Below are 16,877 nucleotides of genomic sequence, written 5' to 3' on the forward strand. Positions count from 1 at the left end.
AGGTTAACAGTCACATACCAATGTTGATTTCTCTTTTTTTTTTTTTTGAGATGGAGTCTTGCTATGTCGCCCAGGCTGGAGTGCAGTGGAGCGATCTTGTCTCACTGGAAAATTGATCCTTCCTTCCTTCCTTCCTTCCTTCCTTCCTTCCTTCCTTCCTTCCTTCTTTCCTTCTTTCCTTCCTCCCTCCCTCCTTCCTTCTTTCCTTCCTTCCTTCCAGTGGCATGATCTTGGCTCATTGCAACTTTTGCCTCCTGGGTTCAAGCCATTCTTATGCCTCAGCCTCCTGAGTAACTGGGACTACAGGTGTACGCCACCATGCCTTGCTAATTTTTTGTATTTTTAGTAGAGATAAGATTTCACCATACTGGCCAGGCTGGTCTCGAACTCTTGGCCTCAGGTGATTCCCCCACCTGGGCCTCCCAAAATGCTGAGATTACAGGCGTGAGCCACTGCTCCCAGCCTGATTTATTTCTCTTTTTTTTTTTTTTTGGTGGGGGGGGGACAGAGTCTTGCTCTGTCACCCAGGCTGGAGCTTAGTGGTGCACTCTCAGCTCACTGCAACCTCCGCCTCCCGCCAGGTTCAAGCGATTCTCCTACCTCAGCCTCCCAAGCAGCTGGGATTACAGGCGTGCGCCACCACACCTGGCTAAATTTTCACTGTGTTGGTCAGGCTGGTCTCAAACTCCTGATCTCAAGTGATCTGCCTGCCTCAGCCTCCCAAAATCCTAGGATTACAGGCGCGAGGTACTGCATCTGGCCTCAAAGTTTATTTCATAGTTGTAACAACATTGTTGGTTGTGCTGTGGTTACGTAAAACGTTAGGAAACACAGAGTTTGGGGGTGTATGGGAACTCTGCACTGTCAGTGCATTTCCTGTAAGCCTAAATTCCAAATTCAGAAGTTTATTTATAAACATTTAGTTGGGCACAGTGGCGTGTGCCTGTAATCACAGCTGTTCTGGAGTCTGAGGCATGAGGATTGCTTGAGCCCAGGAGTTCAAGACCAGGTTGGGCAACATAGCAAGACCTCATCTCTAAAAAAATAAAAAAGTAAGTTAATTAAAAATTTAAAAATTAAAATAGATGCAGGGTGAAGTAGCTCACGCCTATAATCCCAGTACTATGGGAGGTCGAGGCAGGAGGATCTCTTGAGGCAAGGAGTTTGAGATCAGCCTAGACAGTATAGGGAGAACTTGTATCTGCAAAATAAATAACTAAATAAATAGCCAGGTGTGCTGGTGTGTGCCTGTGGTCCTAGATACTTGAGAGGCTGAGGCAGGAGGCTCACCTGAGCCCAGGAAGCAGAAGCTGCAGTGAGCTGTGATCGCATCCCTGCACTCCAGCCTGGATGACAGAGCAAGACCCTGTTGCAAGAAAAAAAGAAAGAAAGATGAAAAAGCTCTCTAAAAAAAGGAACTTGGCCATTTTCAAACTGTTGCTTTGAAAGCAAGGACGTGTCCACACTTGTTCACAAAGCTTTCCTTGCAAAGGAGGGTGTTTAGTTTGGCCAGCACTGGACATAGCAAGGTCTCCTTGGCAACCGCACGCTTGCGGTTCATTTGTGCCTGCTCGCCACGGGGAGGCTGGGCAGAACGGCTCAGTTCAAGTAGGCAAAGCTGACCCTGCGGAAGGCTGGGGTGACAGGGAGACAACGACAACTCGGAATAGTCCCTGCCTCCCTGAATTCTTTAGTCCCGAGGAAAAGACGCATAGATTCCTATGTGAGAAGGCCAGCAGTACTGAATGTGACTGGAGGAAGAAAGGGGGAGGAACAATGAGTTAGAGGAGCAGGAAAGGAAAAGGGTCAGGAGTCAGCCTCCGGAAGGAGCTTGTGCCTCCGGAGAGACCACCGTCTCCCTATTACGCACGGAGGATGTTGACAGCATCCGCATCAGAGCACCGGCGTGGGCATTAAACAGAAGAGCTCGACCATTTCATTAGCTCTCAGTGCTGATGCTTTCATAGTGCCTCTGACATTGAACTATGTCTCATGATCAATGGTGGGCACAGTGGAATTTCCAGCACTGCTTCTTTCTTAGTAATAAATATACAAACCAAAACGATCATGCATCTTTTTCCTTTTCTTTTCTTTTTTACCCAAAGATCCACTTGATTTTTTTTTTTTTTTTTTTTTTTTTTTTTTTTGAGACAGAGTCTTGCTCTGGCCTGCCCAGGCTGGAGAGCAGTAGCATGATCTCCAGCTCACTGGCATACCACCTCCCGGGTTAAAATAATTCCTCCTGCCTCGGCCTCCTGAGTAGCTGGGATTACAGGTGTGCGTCACCACACCCGGCTAATTTTGTATTTTTAGTAGAGAGGGGGTTTCATCATGTTGTCCAGGCTGGTCTCAAACTCCTGACCTCAGGTGATCCACCCTCCTTGGCCTCCCAAAGTGCTGGGATTACAGGCATGAGCCACTGCGCCCGGCCCAGATTTTTTTTTTTTTTAAAGACAGCATCCTGGCCGGGCGCGGTGTCAGCCTGTAATCCAGCACTTTGGGAGGCCCAAGCAGCGGATCGCGAGGTCAGTCCCTTCATCCTGTAGCTAACAAAGAGCCCGTCTCTAATAAATACGGGTAGCAGGCGGCAGGCGCCTGTAGTCCCAGCTACTCTCAGGCTGAGCAGACGTGTTTCCGAGGCCAGGCTTGCAGTGAGCTGAGATCCGGCCACTGCACTCCAGCGGGTGACAGAGTGAGACTCGTCTCAAAAAAAAAAAAAAAGACAGCATCCCAATCTGGCACCCAGGCTAGAGTGCAGTGGCTCCATCACAGCTCACTGTAGCCTCAAACTCCTGGGCTCAAGTGATCCTCCTCAGCTCCCAGTGGCTGGGTTTCACAGGTGGGCATCACCACACCCAGCTCACTTTTTTTTTAATTTTATAGAGACGGGATCTTGTTATATTACCCAGGCTGGTATCAAACTCCTGGCCTCCAGTAATCCTCCTGCTTTGGCCTCCCAAAGCACTGGGAATACAGGTGTTAGCCACCGTGCCTGACCTCATCTTTTAACCAAATGGGACTTTGGTGCAATGAATCATTCTGATAAATAGCAAGGAGGCAGCCTCAAGTTAAGCTGAGACTCCAAAGATGGTTCATCAGTTTCCACAAGGAAATGTGCAGGCAGAAATATCCCTGGTTAGCCAGGCATAGTGGTGCATGCCTGTAGTTTCAGCTCCTCAGGAGGCTGAGGCAGGAGGATCCCTTGAGCCCAGAAGGTCAAGGTTGCAGTGAGCTGTGAGATCACACCACTGTACCTTTTTTTTTGTTTTGTTTCTTTGTTTGTTTTTGAAATGAGGTCTTGCTCTGTCGCCCACTGGACCTCATCTCAAAAAAAAAAAAAAAAAAAAAAAAAAAAATTCCCTAGCCAGAGATTGGTACAAGGAGGCACTGTTAGGGGCTCCTACTGTTTTGGGACTGTGCCAATTAGGTACACCATCAGCATTCTAGAAAAAGGCATGTCCAACCTCCATGCCCATACCCCATCCCCCAAATCCCAAAGACCTCTTATACTCCTCCTGAAGCCCAGTACAAAGAGGGCCAGGAAGCCCTGAAGGCAAGACAAAAACAGCAGCAACAACGACAGACAGTTAAATGACATGCCCAAGGTCACATTGCAAGGGAGGCAGCAATGAATCTGTGTTTCAAAGCATTCGCTCCTACCCACTTTTCTACACCACCTGCCACGCTAACCAAGCAAGGTGCGCACGGCTGTAACCCCTCCACTTGTCTTTTTTTTTTTTTTTCTTTTTTGAGACAGAGTCTTGCTCTGTCACCCATGCTGGAGTGCAATGGCTTGATCTCAGCTCACTGCAATCTCCGCTTCCCGGGTTCAAGAGATTCTCCTGTCTCAGCCTCCTGAGTAGCTGGGACTACAGGCATGAGCCACCATGCCCAGCTAATTTTTATATTTTTAGTAGAGACGGAGTTTCACCATATTACCCAGGCTAGTCTCAAGCTTCTGACCTCAAGCGATTTGCCCGCCTCGGCCTCCCAAAGTGCTGGGATTACAGGTGTCAGCCACCGTGCCTGATCCCACCTGCTTTTTTATAGTCCCAAGGATTTTTATCTCCACAGCCGGATCTCCAGGACTAACTACAGAATCTGTGGGGTTCAGTGCAAAAAGAACATGTGGGCGCTTTGTTTAAAAATCATTGTGAATTTTAAAACTCAACAATAACGTGTTAAAAGATAGCCGGGCGTGGTGGCAGGCACCTGTAATCCCAGCCACTCAGGAGGCTGAGGCAGGAGAATAGCTTGAACCCTGGAGGCCGAGGTTGCAGTGAGCCGAGATCGCACCATTGCACTCCAGCCTGGGTGGCAGAGAGAGACTCCGTCTTTAAAAAAAAAAAGCATGGAGCTGGGCTTGGTGGCTTACGCCTGTAACCCCAGCATTTTGGGGGGTCAAGGCAGGCGGATCACAAGGTCAAGAGGTCAAGACCATCCCGGCCAACACAGTGAAACCCCATCTCTACTAAAAATACAAAAATCAGCTGGGCGTGGTGGCACGCGCCTGTAGTCCCAGCTACTCAGGAGGCTGAGGCAGGAGAATTGCTTGAACCTGGGAGGTGGAGGTTGCAGTGAGCCAAGATCGTGCCACTGTACTCCAGCCTGGCGACAGAACAAGGACTACGTGTCAAAAAAAAAAAAAAAAAGCATGGAGCCCAGAGTGACTTGCAGTTACCTCAAACATCAAGCCATGCTTCTGGCAGAAGGTCTGCACCTCGGGGTAGGCAGTGCTCTGCAGGGCTTCCCTCTCTGCGTCCATATCTGCAGGGAAGGGCATGGAGGATATTAGTGGAAAGGACCCAGAACTCTTCCCAGTCTCATAGCTCTGCTTTTATTTTATTGATAGACTTTTGTCTTTTTTCCCCATTTTTGTGGAAAATGGGATCTCGCTATGTTGCCCAGGCTGGTCTCAAGTTCCTGCCCTCAAGAGATCGTCTCTCCTCTGCCTTCCAAAGTATTGGGATTACAGGCGTGAGCCACTGCGCCTGGCCTACGACTAAAGCCTCATCTGCCACCACCATCTCAAAAAAAAAAAAAAAAAAGAAAAGAAAAGAAAAAAATGGCAATAGGCAGTTATTTTATTTATTTTGTGGAGTCTCGCTATGTTTCCTAGGCTCCCTATGTTTCCTATGTTTGTGAAGAGTGCTGTTGAAAACACATGGGTGGGCTGGGCTAGAGAATAACAGGGATAAATATTTCTTTCTTTTCTTTTCCTTGCCTGCCTGCCTTCCATTCCTTCCTTCCTTCCTTCCCTCTCTCTTTCTTTCTTTTCTTTTTTCTTTCTTTTTTTTTTTTTTTTTTTGAGACAGAGTCTCACTCTGCTGCCCAGGCTAGAATGTAGTGGCACAATCTCAGCTCACTGCAACCTCCGCCCACCAGGTTCAAGCGATTCTCCTGCCTCAGCCTCCAGAGTAGCTGGGATTATAGGCACCACCACACTGGGCTAATTTTTGTATTTTTAGTAGAGACGGGACTTCACCAGCCCGCGGCTGGTCTCGAACTCCTGACCTCAGGTGCCTCGGCCTCTCCATCGCTGGGATTACAGTGCAGCACCCAGCCTTTATTTTATTTTATTTATTTATTTTATTTTATTTTTATTTTATTTTTATTTATTTTATTTTTTTGCTTTTTGTAGGGTGGGGCCTTCCGTGCTGCTCAGGCTTGGTCTTGGGCTCTTGAGCTCCAAGCAGATCCACCCGCTTCAAGTGGGACCGTCTACTTTAGATTGAGGGGCAGAGAAGGGCTCCCTGAAGAAGGGATGTTGGCACTGAGACCCAAAGGATCAGAGTAAGAAGGAGAAGAGGGAACAGTGAGAGTGATAGTCCTGATATTAGTCCCATGGCCCCGTGGATTCCGAGATCTATGGGTTTCTGAATTATGATACAACAAGTAGACAAAAGGAGGCTGACATACCTTGAGGATAAGGTTGGGGAGGTGAGCAGGGTCCGGTCACACAGGGTGGCAAGATTCTGCCAGTTTTTAAGTCTAACACACAGTACATTGGTCATAAATGTTAGTTGCAACATCATACGCCACTCACAGCAACTCTATCAAGTAGGGTTCTCAGTCTGGCTTCTCGAGGAGCAAACAGAGGGTCCAGGAGGCTCCCACATAAGTCACTACCTGAGCTGCATTCACATTATAGAGGTTTCCCAAGTCTCCAACCTCGGCCTCCCAACGTGCTGGGATTGCAGGCATGAACCGCTGCACCCAGCCCTCAAGCTGCAATTACTGAATTGTTTTTCTTTTTTTTTTTTTTTTTTTTGAGGGTATGGATTCTGCGCTCTGTCGCCCAGGCTGGGTGCAGTGGCGATCTTGGCTTTTCACAAGCTCAGCCTCCCGGGTTCCACGCATAGCCATTCTCTTGCCTCCCAGCCTCCCAAGTAGCTGGGACTTCTGCGACCGCCACCATGCCAGTAATTTTTGTATTTAGTAGAGGCGGGGTTTCACCGTGTTAGCTAGGATGGTCTCGATCTCCTGACCTGGCGATCCCCGCCCTTTCCGGCCTCCCAAAGTGCTGGGATTACAGGCGTGAATCACCGGAATCACCGTGCGAGCCTGCAATTACTTAATTTATTTGTCCGTTCCCCCAACCAGGATGTAATCTCTGAGAGCACATATACATAGAGTGGTGTGGCCAGGCACGGTGGCTCACACCTGTAATCCCAGCACTTTGGGAGGCGAGGGAGCAGATGACCACGGGGTCGGAGTTCCAACACCAGCCTGGTCAACATGGTGAAACCCCATCTCTACGAAAAATACAAAAATTAGTTGGGCATGGTGGCAGATGGCCTTGATCTCAGCTGCTCGGGAGGCTGAGGCAGGAGAATCCCTTGAACCCAGGAGGCGGAGGTTGTAGTGAGTCCAGATCACACCACTGCACTCCAGCCTGGGCGACAGAGTGAGACTCCATCTCAAAAAAAAAAAAAAAAAAGAACAATGACCCGGCAAATGTTCCATAATACTATGTTCTCCAAAACAAATGTTTTTAAATCCGATTTGTATTTTCTGCCAATTTCCGTGGTTTAAATACTCCACCTTGGTTAATATCAAGTTGCCAAGTGACTTCACTGAATGTGGAGTTGGGCAGTGCTGTGTAGCAGCATGCTATTATCTAACATCTCCTGGTTTGTTTATTTTGTTTTTTGAGACAGAATTTTGCTCTGTTGTCCAGGCTGGAGCGCCATGGCACAATCTCGGCTCACTGAAACCTCCCAGATTCAAGGGATTCTCCTGCCTCAGCCTCCCGAGTAGCTGGGATTACAGGCACCCACCACCATGCCTGGCTAATCTTTTGTATTTTTAGTAGAGACAGGTTTTCACCATGCTGCCCAGGTTGGTCTTCAACTCCTGAGCTCAGGTGATCCACCTGCCTCAGCCTCCCAAAGTGCTGGGATTACAGGCGTGAAACACGGTATTGGTTCACGTCTAGGTCTCTTAAAGGACTCCATGAGCTGTGCCCATCGCCCTGACACTGCCTGAGAGTGCCCACCTGCCTCTGAGCCCCCATCCATACACTACACCTTACCTGAGACCGTGGAACTGATGAAGATGGTCACACCGGTGGGTGGAGGTGGTGGGAGGGGGCCGGCTTCACCCTGCAGAAGCTGCCGGCGGGTACTCGGGCTGAGGGGGCCCACGCTCATTGCTGCCCACCCACTGAGATGATCCTTCCCCTGGAAAGGGCCCGGGGCTCAGAGACCTCACGCCAGCAGCCAGGCAGCCTTCCTGGGAGGCCAGCCGGGCAGGGCCATCAGGAACAGGGAGTCAGTTTCACCTTCCGAGGCTCCCCCAGTGACCTGCAGCTCCCACCACCTCCAGCGCCTCTGGGGAGCTGAACCAGCTCCTCTCCACTGCTTTCCTTGGTCTGTAAACACTCATGGAGGGATATTAGACAGTGGCCTCCCTGCCAAGACCTCTGGATATTGGCTCCTCTAGGCACGGGAGTCCTCTTCCCAGCTCCTCGTCCTCAGAGCTCAGTGGTCGCCACAGCAACTGTGGTTTCCCAGTGCTGGGAGTTGGGCCCGGGCACCAGCCAACCTCTTGAACACCTGGGTCCCCTGGGGCCTGCCCATGTAAATTGAGCCTGAACCCAGGTGTACGGAGGAGATGCTGGGAGCCATGCCCAGCCCCACAGCCCAGACAAGAAAGACAAACGCTTGACGAAAGTCTCACTCCATCCTGCCCTTACCACCCCCTCCCACGAGGCAAAGTCCTTCCACGTCCAGGCACTGCACATACTATTTCAACTAGCTGTTCTCACTTGGGGACCATTCAGCCCCCAGGGGACACTTGCAATGTCTGGAGACCTTTTCAGTTGCCACGACTGGGGGATGATACTGGCATCGTGTGAGTAGAGACCAGGGATGCTGCTCAACATCTTACAATGCCCAGGAAGCCCCCACAAAGAATGATCCATCCCCAGTTGTCAGCAGTAGTTAAAAAACTGAGAAACCAGTTTTAGGCCAGGTGCAGTGGCTCATGCCTATAATCCCAGCACTTTGGGAGGCCGAGGCAGATGGATCACTTGAGGTCAGGAGTTCAAACCAGCCTGGCCAACATGGTGAAGCCCCGTCTCTACGAAAAATACAAAAATTAGCCGGGCATGATGGCACAGGCCTGTAGTCCTAGCTACTTGGGAGGCTGAGACAGGAGAAACACTTGAACTCAGGAGGTGGAGGTTGCAGTGAACTGAGATCGCGCCACTGCACTCCAGCCTGTTGACAGAGCAAGACACTATCTCAAAAGAAAAAAGAAAAAAAGAAAGAAAACAGTTTTAAATCAACTCTAGCAGCTGGGCACGGTGGCTTGTTCCAGTAATCCCAGCTATTCAAGAGGCCAGGGTGGGAGGATCACTTGAGCCAGGAGTTCAAAACCCACCTGGGCAACACAGTGAGACCTCATCTCTGCAAAAAAAAAAAAAAAAAAAAGCTTTTTAAAAATATAGACATGGGCCAGGAGCAGTGGTGTCTCACGCCTGTAATCTCAACACTTTGGGAGGCCGAGGCAGGCGGATCACCTGAGGTCGGGAGTTTGAGACAAGCCTGACCAACATGAAGAAATCCCATCTCTTCCAAAACTACAAAATTAGCCGGGTGTGGTGGTGCATGCCTATAATCCTGGCTATTCGGGAGGCTGAGGCAGGAGAATCACTTGAACCAAGGGGGTGGAGGCTGCAGTGAGCCGAGATCCTGCCACTGCACTCCAGCCTGGGCAATGAAAATGAAACTCTGTCTCAAAAAAAACAAAAAACAATGTAGCCATGGCATAGTAGTGTGGCCTGTTGTCCCAGCTACTAGGGAGGCTGAGATTGGAGGATTGCATGAGCCCAAGAGTTCAAAGCTGCTGTGAGCTATGATACGTGCCTGTAATCCCACTGCTTTGGGAGGCCAAGGTAGATGGATCACTTGAGGTCATGAGTTCAAGACCAGCCTGTCCAACATGGTGAAACCCGTCTCTACTAAAAATACAGAAATTAACCAAGAGTGGTGGTGCGCCCCTGTAGTCCCAGCTACTCGGGAGGCTGAGGCAGGGGCATCGCTTGAACCTGGGAGGCAGAGGTTGAAGTGAGCCAAAATCGTGCCACTGCATTCCAGCCTGAGTGACAGAGGGAGACTCCATCTCAAAAATAAATAAATAAATAAATAAATGAACAATATGATTAAATAAATAAATAAACTCTAGCTAGTTATCTTTGCCTGCAGGAAGTTTGTTGTTATGTGATACAGGGTCTTGCTCTGCCACCCAGGCTGGAGTGCAGTGGTGCGATCATAACTCACTGCAGTCTCCATCTCCTGGGCTCGAGTGATCCTCCCATCTCAGCCTCCCAAGTAGCTGGGACTACAGGTGTGCACCATCACGTCTGGTTAATTTTTTTTTTTGAGACGGAGTCTCACTCTGTCACCCAGGCTGGAGTTCAGTGGCGCGATCTCCGCCTCCCGGGTTCACGCCATTCTCCTGCCTCAGCCTCTCGAGTAGCTGGGACCACAGGTGCCCACCACCACGCCCAGCTAATTTTTTACATTTTTAGTAGAAACAGGGTTTCACCGTGTTAGCCAGGATGGTCTCAATCTCCTGACCTCGTGATCTGCCCGCCTTGGCCTCCCAAAGTGCTGGGATTACAGGTGTGAGCCACTGCACCCGGCCATGTCTGATTAATTTTTTTTTAAATTTTGTCTAGAGTCTGGGCACAGTGGCTCATGCCTATAATCCCAGCACTTTGGGAGTCCAAGATGGGCGAATCATTTGAGCTCAGGAGTCCAGGATCAGCCTGGCCAACATGGTAAAACCTTGTCTCTACTAAAACTACAAAAATTAGCTGGACATGATGGTGCACACCTGTAGTCCCAGCTATTTGAGAGGCTGAGGCATGGGAATCGCTTGAACCTGGGAGGCAGAGAGGTTGCAGTGAGCCAAGATCATACCACTGCACTCCATCCTGGGCGACAGAGTGAGACTCCATCTCAAAAAATAAAAATAAATAAAAATAAAAATTTTTGGCCAGGCACAGTGGCTCACGCCTGTAATCCCAGCACTTTGGAAGGCCGAGGTGGGTGGATCACCTGAGGTCAGGAGTTCCAGACCAGCCTGGCCAACATGGTGAAACCCCGTCTCTACCAAAAATACAAAAAATTAGCTGGGCGTGATGGCACACACCTGTAGTCCCAGCTACTTGGGAGGCTGAGGCAGGAGAATGACTTGAACCTGGGAGGCAGGGTTGCAGTGAGCCGAGATCGCACCATTACACTCCAGCCTGGGCAACAGAGGTGAAACTTCATCTCAAAAAAAATTTTTTTTTTGGTAGAGATGGGGTCTCACCGGGTTGAGTTCAAGGCTGGAACTTGGCAGGCTCCTGGCAATAAGGGATCCTCCCACCCGAGCCTCCCAAAGTGTTGATATTACAAGCGTGAGCCCCCCGCCCAGCCATGATCTGACATTATTGAAAATGCCCTCGCGGCCGGGCGCGGTGGCTCAAGCCTGTAATCCCAGCACTTTGGGAGGCCGAGACGGGCGGATCACGAGGTCAGGAGATCGAGACCATCCTGGCTAACACGGTGAAACCCCGTCTCTACTAAAAAATACAAAAAACTAGCCGGGCGAGGTGGCGGGCGCCTGTAGTCCCAGCTACTCGGGAGGCTGAGGCAGGAGAATGGCGTAAACTCGGGAGGCAGAGCTTGCAGTGAGCTGAGATCCGGCCACTGTACTCCAGCCTGGGCGACAGAGCGAGACTCCGTCTCAAAAAAAAAAAAGGAAATGCCCTGGCGACCTGAATCCTGCCCCACCTCTTCGCAGCAGTAGCAAACCACCGCTGGAGGCAGAGAGAACACGCGTGTACCTTGACATCCATGAGTCTGGTTTGAATGCCGGCTCCTCCATCGCCCTCCTGGAGGACTTACACAAGTGGCCTCCCTCCCAGGGCCTCAGCCGCATAGTCTGTGAAATGAAAATAAGAGCCATTCAGGGCGCTCATCTCTGCAGCAATACATGAGGTAGCGCATTGTGTTAGCAGATCAAAATTAATGCCAAAAATATCCACCTTGAACAAAACATCAACAAGGCAGTTGGGAGATAGGTCTGTAAAATGCCTAGCATGTAGTGAGCCCTCAACAAAACAGTGATATTGATTCTACTGAGTCAACTGTATTTTCAAACCTTTGTATCTTTGCTCTTACTATCCTCTCTGCCTCGACTTCCCTTCCCTGCCTTGTCCACCCAGGACAGACTCTGCCATTGAGGGATCCCCAAGAGCACCCTCAAGTTCCACGATTCCTTAGGACTCAGAGAATTTAAAAATAGTGTTATATCCCAGGCAAGGTGGCTCACGTCTGTAATCCCAGCACTTTAGGAGGCCAAGGAGGGCTAATCACTTGAGGTCAGGAGTTGGAGACCAGCCCGGCCAACATGGTGAAACCCTGTCTCTACTAAAAATACAAAAATTAGCCGGGCATGACGGTGCATGTCTGTAATCCCAGCTACTTGGGGGGCTGAGACATGAGAATCCCTTGAACCCGGGAGGCGGAGGTTGCAGTGAGCTGAGATCACACCACACCCAGTCTCGGCAACAGAGTGACATTCCATCTCAACACAAAACAAAACAAAACAAAACAAAACAAAACAAAACAGAAAAAGCTGTAAAATAGGTACTCATAGGTTATGATGAATGGATATAAATTAAAATCAGCCAAGGGGCCAGGCACAGTGGCTCATGCCTATAATCTCAGCACTTTGAGAGGCTGAGATGGGGGATTGCTTGAGCCCAGGAGTTCAAGACCAGCCCGGGCAACAAGGGAGACAGCGTCTCTACAAAATAAAAAATTATCCAGGGCCAGACGTGGTGGTTCACGCCTGTAATCCCAGCACTCTGGGAGTCCAAGGGTTCAAGACCAGTCTGGGCAACATGATGAAACCCCATCTCTACAAAAAAATTTAAAAATTAGCCAGATGTGGTGGTGCATACCTGTAGTCCCAGCTATTCACAAGGCTGAGGTGAGAGGATCACTTGAGCCTGGGAGGCAGAGGTTGCAGTAAGCCAAGATCGCAACACTGTACTCCAGCCTGGGAAAAGGAGCGAGACCCTATCTCAAAAAAAAAAATCAGCTGGGCATGGTGATTCATGTCTGTGGTCCTAGCTACTTGGGAGGCTGAGATGAGAGAATCACTTGAACCCAGGGGGTTGCGGCTGCAGTGAGCCATAATTATGCCACTGTACTCCAGCCTGGGCAACAGAGCGAGACTCTGCCTCAAAAATTAAATAAGATCAGGCACAGGAAGAGGCATCCAGGGCAGGGCCCAGGAGAGACCAGGTGTGAGATTTCAGTTGTCCCCTCCCAGTGATGTTGTGTGGCCAGCACTTAAATCTCCCAGCAGTGACATGTGACAACATGCATAGTTTGGCACCAACTAGGAAAGCGCTCCTGAGCCTTGGTGTCTGGGGTTTTTATTGGGGGTTGGTCATGTAGAAATCACTGATCACCTGCATGGCTGACTTTAATCCCCAGCCCCTCCAGGGGTCAACCGATATCGCATGACTCAAAGCTCCCTCTCTAAGTCGTGTTGTTAGTATCCAGTGTGAGCCAAGGCTCTCCAGGTAAACAAAGACACTCTTATCGCTTTCCAAGGGCTTAGAGGTCACTTCCCAGGAGCAGGTCAAGAGCTACACCTTTAACGTGTGGCGTGTGGACAACTCAGGCCTGCTGAGTTAATTCTTTTTTTTTTTTTTTTTTCTTTTTTAAGAGTCAGGGTCAGCCAGGCACAGTGACTCACATCTGTAATCCCAGCACTTCGGTATGCTGAGGCAGGCAGATCGCCTGAGGTCGGGAGTTTGAGACCAGCCTGGCCAACATGGAGAAACCCCGTCTCTACTAAAAATACAAAATTAGCTGGGCGTGATGGTGCATGCCGGGGAGGCTGAGGCAGGAGAATTGCTTGAACCCAGGAGGCGGAGGTTGTGGTGAGCTGAGATCGTGCCATTGCACTCCAGCCTGGGCAACAAGAGCGAAACTCCGTCTCAAAGAAAAAAAAAAAAGAGTCAGGGTCTTGCTTTGTCGCCCAGGCTGGAGTGCAGTGGTACTATTGTGGCTCATTGCAGCCTCCATCTCCTGTCCTCAAGTGATCCTCCCACCTCAGCCTCCTGAGTAGCTGGAACTACAGGCACACAACACCATGCCCAGCTAGATAGGCACACACCACCATGCCCAGCTAGATAGCCACACACCACCATGCCCAGCTAGTTTTTTAAGTTTGCTTTTTTTTTTTTTTTAAGAGACAGGGTCTCACTCTGTTGCCCAGATTAGAGTGCAGCGACATGATCATAGCTCACTACAGCCTTGAACTCCAGGATTCAAGCCATCCTCCTGCCTCAGCCTCTCAAGTAGCTGGAACTGTAGGCATGTGCCACCATGCTAGGCTTAAGTTTTTTATTTTTTGTAGAGACAGGGGTCTCACTATGTTGCCCAGGCTGGTCTTGAACTCTTGGCCTCAAGCCATCCTCCTGCCTCAGCCTCCCAAAGTGCTGGGATTAGAGGCATGAGCCACCACGTGCGGCCAGAGTTAATTATTTTCTCAACAGTAAAGGCCCGGTAAGTAGAGTTGAGTGTCACCATTTGACAGATGAGAAAACTGCAGCTTAGAGTGAGAAAGTTCTCACCAGCTAGAAGGGCAGAGTCAGGGAGCGAGTGCTGGTCTACTCCCTCTCCTCCAGGGACCCTGCCCCCATAAACCCAGTCCAGCCACCCAGCCACCTTCCCACAACTCACCCGGATACCACAGTTGAGCTGCAGCCTGCTGATCTCACTGAGGCTCCAGTTCTCGGTCCCAGCATCTCTCCAGACCTCTCTTAGCACCTCCTCCCCAGTCTTCTGACCTTGAATTGGCCTCCACCACAATTTCTGGTCCTTCTCTCGTTTTTCCTGGGTCACAGCAGGCTCCTTGGACCTGAATTCACTTCAGGGCATGGCCACACTCCCTCGGTTACTGCCTCCTGATGTCCGCAGGAGGATCAGAGGCTTTAACCTTGACTTTCACCTCTAGGCTTTTTCCTACTCTCTATCCCAGGCTTCCTCTATCTCAGTATGACAGACATTTGAGGCCAGATCATCCTCTGTGGTGGCAATTGTCCCATGCATTTTAGGATGTTGCAAAACATTTCCGGCCCCCACCCACTAGATTTCAACAGCACACCCCCCACCCCCGCCACCACTACCACCAAAGTCTTGACAATTAAAAAGCATCCCTAGGCTGAATGTGGTGGCTCACGCCTCTAATCCCAGCACTTTGAGGGGCCAAGGCAGGCAGATTGCTTGAGGCCAGGAGTTCAAGACCAGCCTGGCCAACATGGTGAAACCCCATCTCTACTAAAAATACAAAAATTAGCTGGCATGGTGGCATGTACCTGTAATCCCAGCTACTTGGAAGCCTGAGGCAGGAGAATCACTTGAACCCGGGAAGCGGAGGTTGCAGTGAGCCAAGATCATGCCACTGCACTCCAACCTGGGCGACAGAGCGAGACTGAGACTCCATCTCAAAAAAAAAAAAGTCTCGGCCAGGCGCAGTGGCTCATGCCTGTAATCCCAGCACTTTGGGAGGCCGAGGCAGGCAGATCACAAGGTCAGGAGATCGAGACCATCCTGGCTAACATGGTGAAATCCATCTCTACTAAAAATACAAAAAATTAGCAGGGTGTGTGGCGGATGCCTGTAGTCCCAGCTACTCGGGAGGCTGAGGCAGAAGAATGGCATGAACCTGGGAGGTGGAGCTTGCAGTGAGCCGAGATTGTGCCACTGCACTCCAGCCTGGGCAACAGAGCAAGACTTCATCTCAAAAAAAAAAAAAAAAAAAAAGTCTTCCTAGACATTGCATTGTCTCCTAGGGGGCAGAATTCCCTTACTTGAGAACCCTTAGTCTAATGCATTTAGCTTATTTCAACCTCAGGGCCTTTGCACGTCCTGTACCTTAATGTTCTATGCTGCATCTGTTCATGTCGTTCACATTTTAGCTTCAATGCTACCTCCTCCTGAGAGGCTGTCTCTGACCATCCCATTGCGTAGTGACCCCTTAAGTCACTCCCAATGCCATCGCCCTATTTTAATTTTCTGCACAGTACTCACCACCAGCTGATATGTTTCTACGTGTTATTGTTTGTCTCTCCCATGAGAAAGTGAATTCCACGAGCCCAAGGATCTTGTCTGGTAAGGTTGGCGTGCCTGGCACATAGTAGGTGCTCAGTAAATTATCATCACAACAGGTTCCTCCACAACTGTTTCTCTTTCTTGACTTCTGTTTGTTGCTGAAGAAGACAGCTAAGCAAGATTGGGCTTCCCCAGTAAGGACAGAGGCCCTTTGCAGTGTTAGCGTTCTGGCTGTCCTGGGGGCTCCAGCCTCTCTTTTGCCCTTGCTGGTAGCGGAAGGGCCAATATAGACTCCTCTGGGGAAATAGGTTAGAGAGGAGTTTCCTGGCCTCGGCGCCACCCGGAAGACAAGCCCCTAGCTATCCTAGTAACTTTTGTCTTACGTATTTTATGTGTCTCTCCTTGCCCAATTCTCCCAGCAACTGGGATAATGAAAGAAATTGTTTGCACTCAGGCCCCAGCTTAGCCGGGCATTCAGCCCAGACTTGGTGGTTAACCATTGTGTGCCAGGTTGATATGGCTTCTCGTAAAAGATGCCATTTGCTCACAGTCTAGAAGTTGCCAGTTGGTTGGCATTTGGCATTAGCCGTCCACGTTATTACCCCAAGAGATGGGCATTATGATCCTGTTTCACGGATGAAGAAAACAAGATGCGGAAAGGTGAAGTCCCTTGCCTGTGACGCTTCACCACTGTGCACCTGAATTTTCTCACTAACCTCCTGGGTTGGTGAGACAGTGAAATGCATTTATACAGAGAGTGAGACTAACACCACGCCTACATCACAGGGAGGGCCTGTGAGATGTTAGCCGTGATTAATTACCATTAAAACTCCAAGGCCGGGCACGGTGGCTCACACCTGTAATCCCAGCACTTTGGGAGGCTGAGGAGGGTGGATCACCTGAAGTCAGGCATTCAAGACCAGACTGGCCAATATGGTGAGACCCCTATCTCTACTAAGAATACAAAAGTTAGCTGGGCGTGGTGACGCATGCCTGTAATCCCAGCTACTTGGGAGGCTGAGCTATAAGAATTGTTTGAACCCAGGAGTCGGGCATTGCAATGAGCCGAGATCCCGCCACTGCACTCCAGCCTGGGCAACAGAGTGAGACTCTGTCTCAAAAACAAACAAACCAACAAACAAAAAAACTCCAAGGCCGGGCACAGTGGCTCACGCCTGTAACCCCAGCACTTTGGGAGGCCAAGGCAGGTGGATCACCTGAGGTCAGGAGTTCGACACCAGCCTG

General features: G+C 50.0%; 1 protein-coding gene across 3 annotated transcripts in view; it reads right to left on the reverse strand.

Moving 5' to 3' along the window:
• Positions 1-16,510, reverse strand: part of NWD1 (NACHT and WD repeat domain containing 1) — an 87,971-nt gene extending 71,461 nt beyond the window's left edge. For 2 of the 3 annotated variants that reach the window (XM_031659790.1, XM_031659788.1), the window contains exon 1: positions 4,682-4,946. In XM_031659790.1, the coding sequence (XP_031515650.1) occupies positions 4,682-4,783 (102 nt within the window). In that variant the 5' untranslated portion in view covers positions 4,784-4,946. Of the gene's footprint in view, positions 1-4,681; positions 4,947-11,341; positions 11,440-14,261; positions 14,486-15,611 lie in introns of those variants that run through there. The other variant, XM_031659789.1, reaches the window with a different exon arrangement.
• Positions 16,511-16,877: the final 367 nt, after the last annotated feature.

The sequence above is a fragment of the Papio anubis genome, chromosome 20 (assembly GCF_008728515.1).
Source record: "Papio anubis isolate 15944 chromosome 20, Panubis1.0, whole genome shotgun sequence".
Lineage (NCBI taxonomy): Eukaryota > Metazoa > Chordata > Mammalia > Primates > Cercopithecidae > Papio > Papio anubis.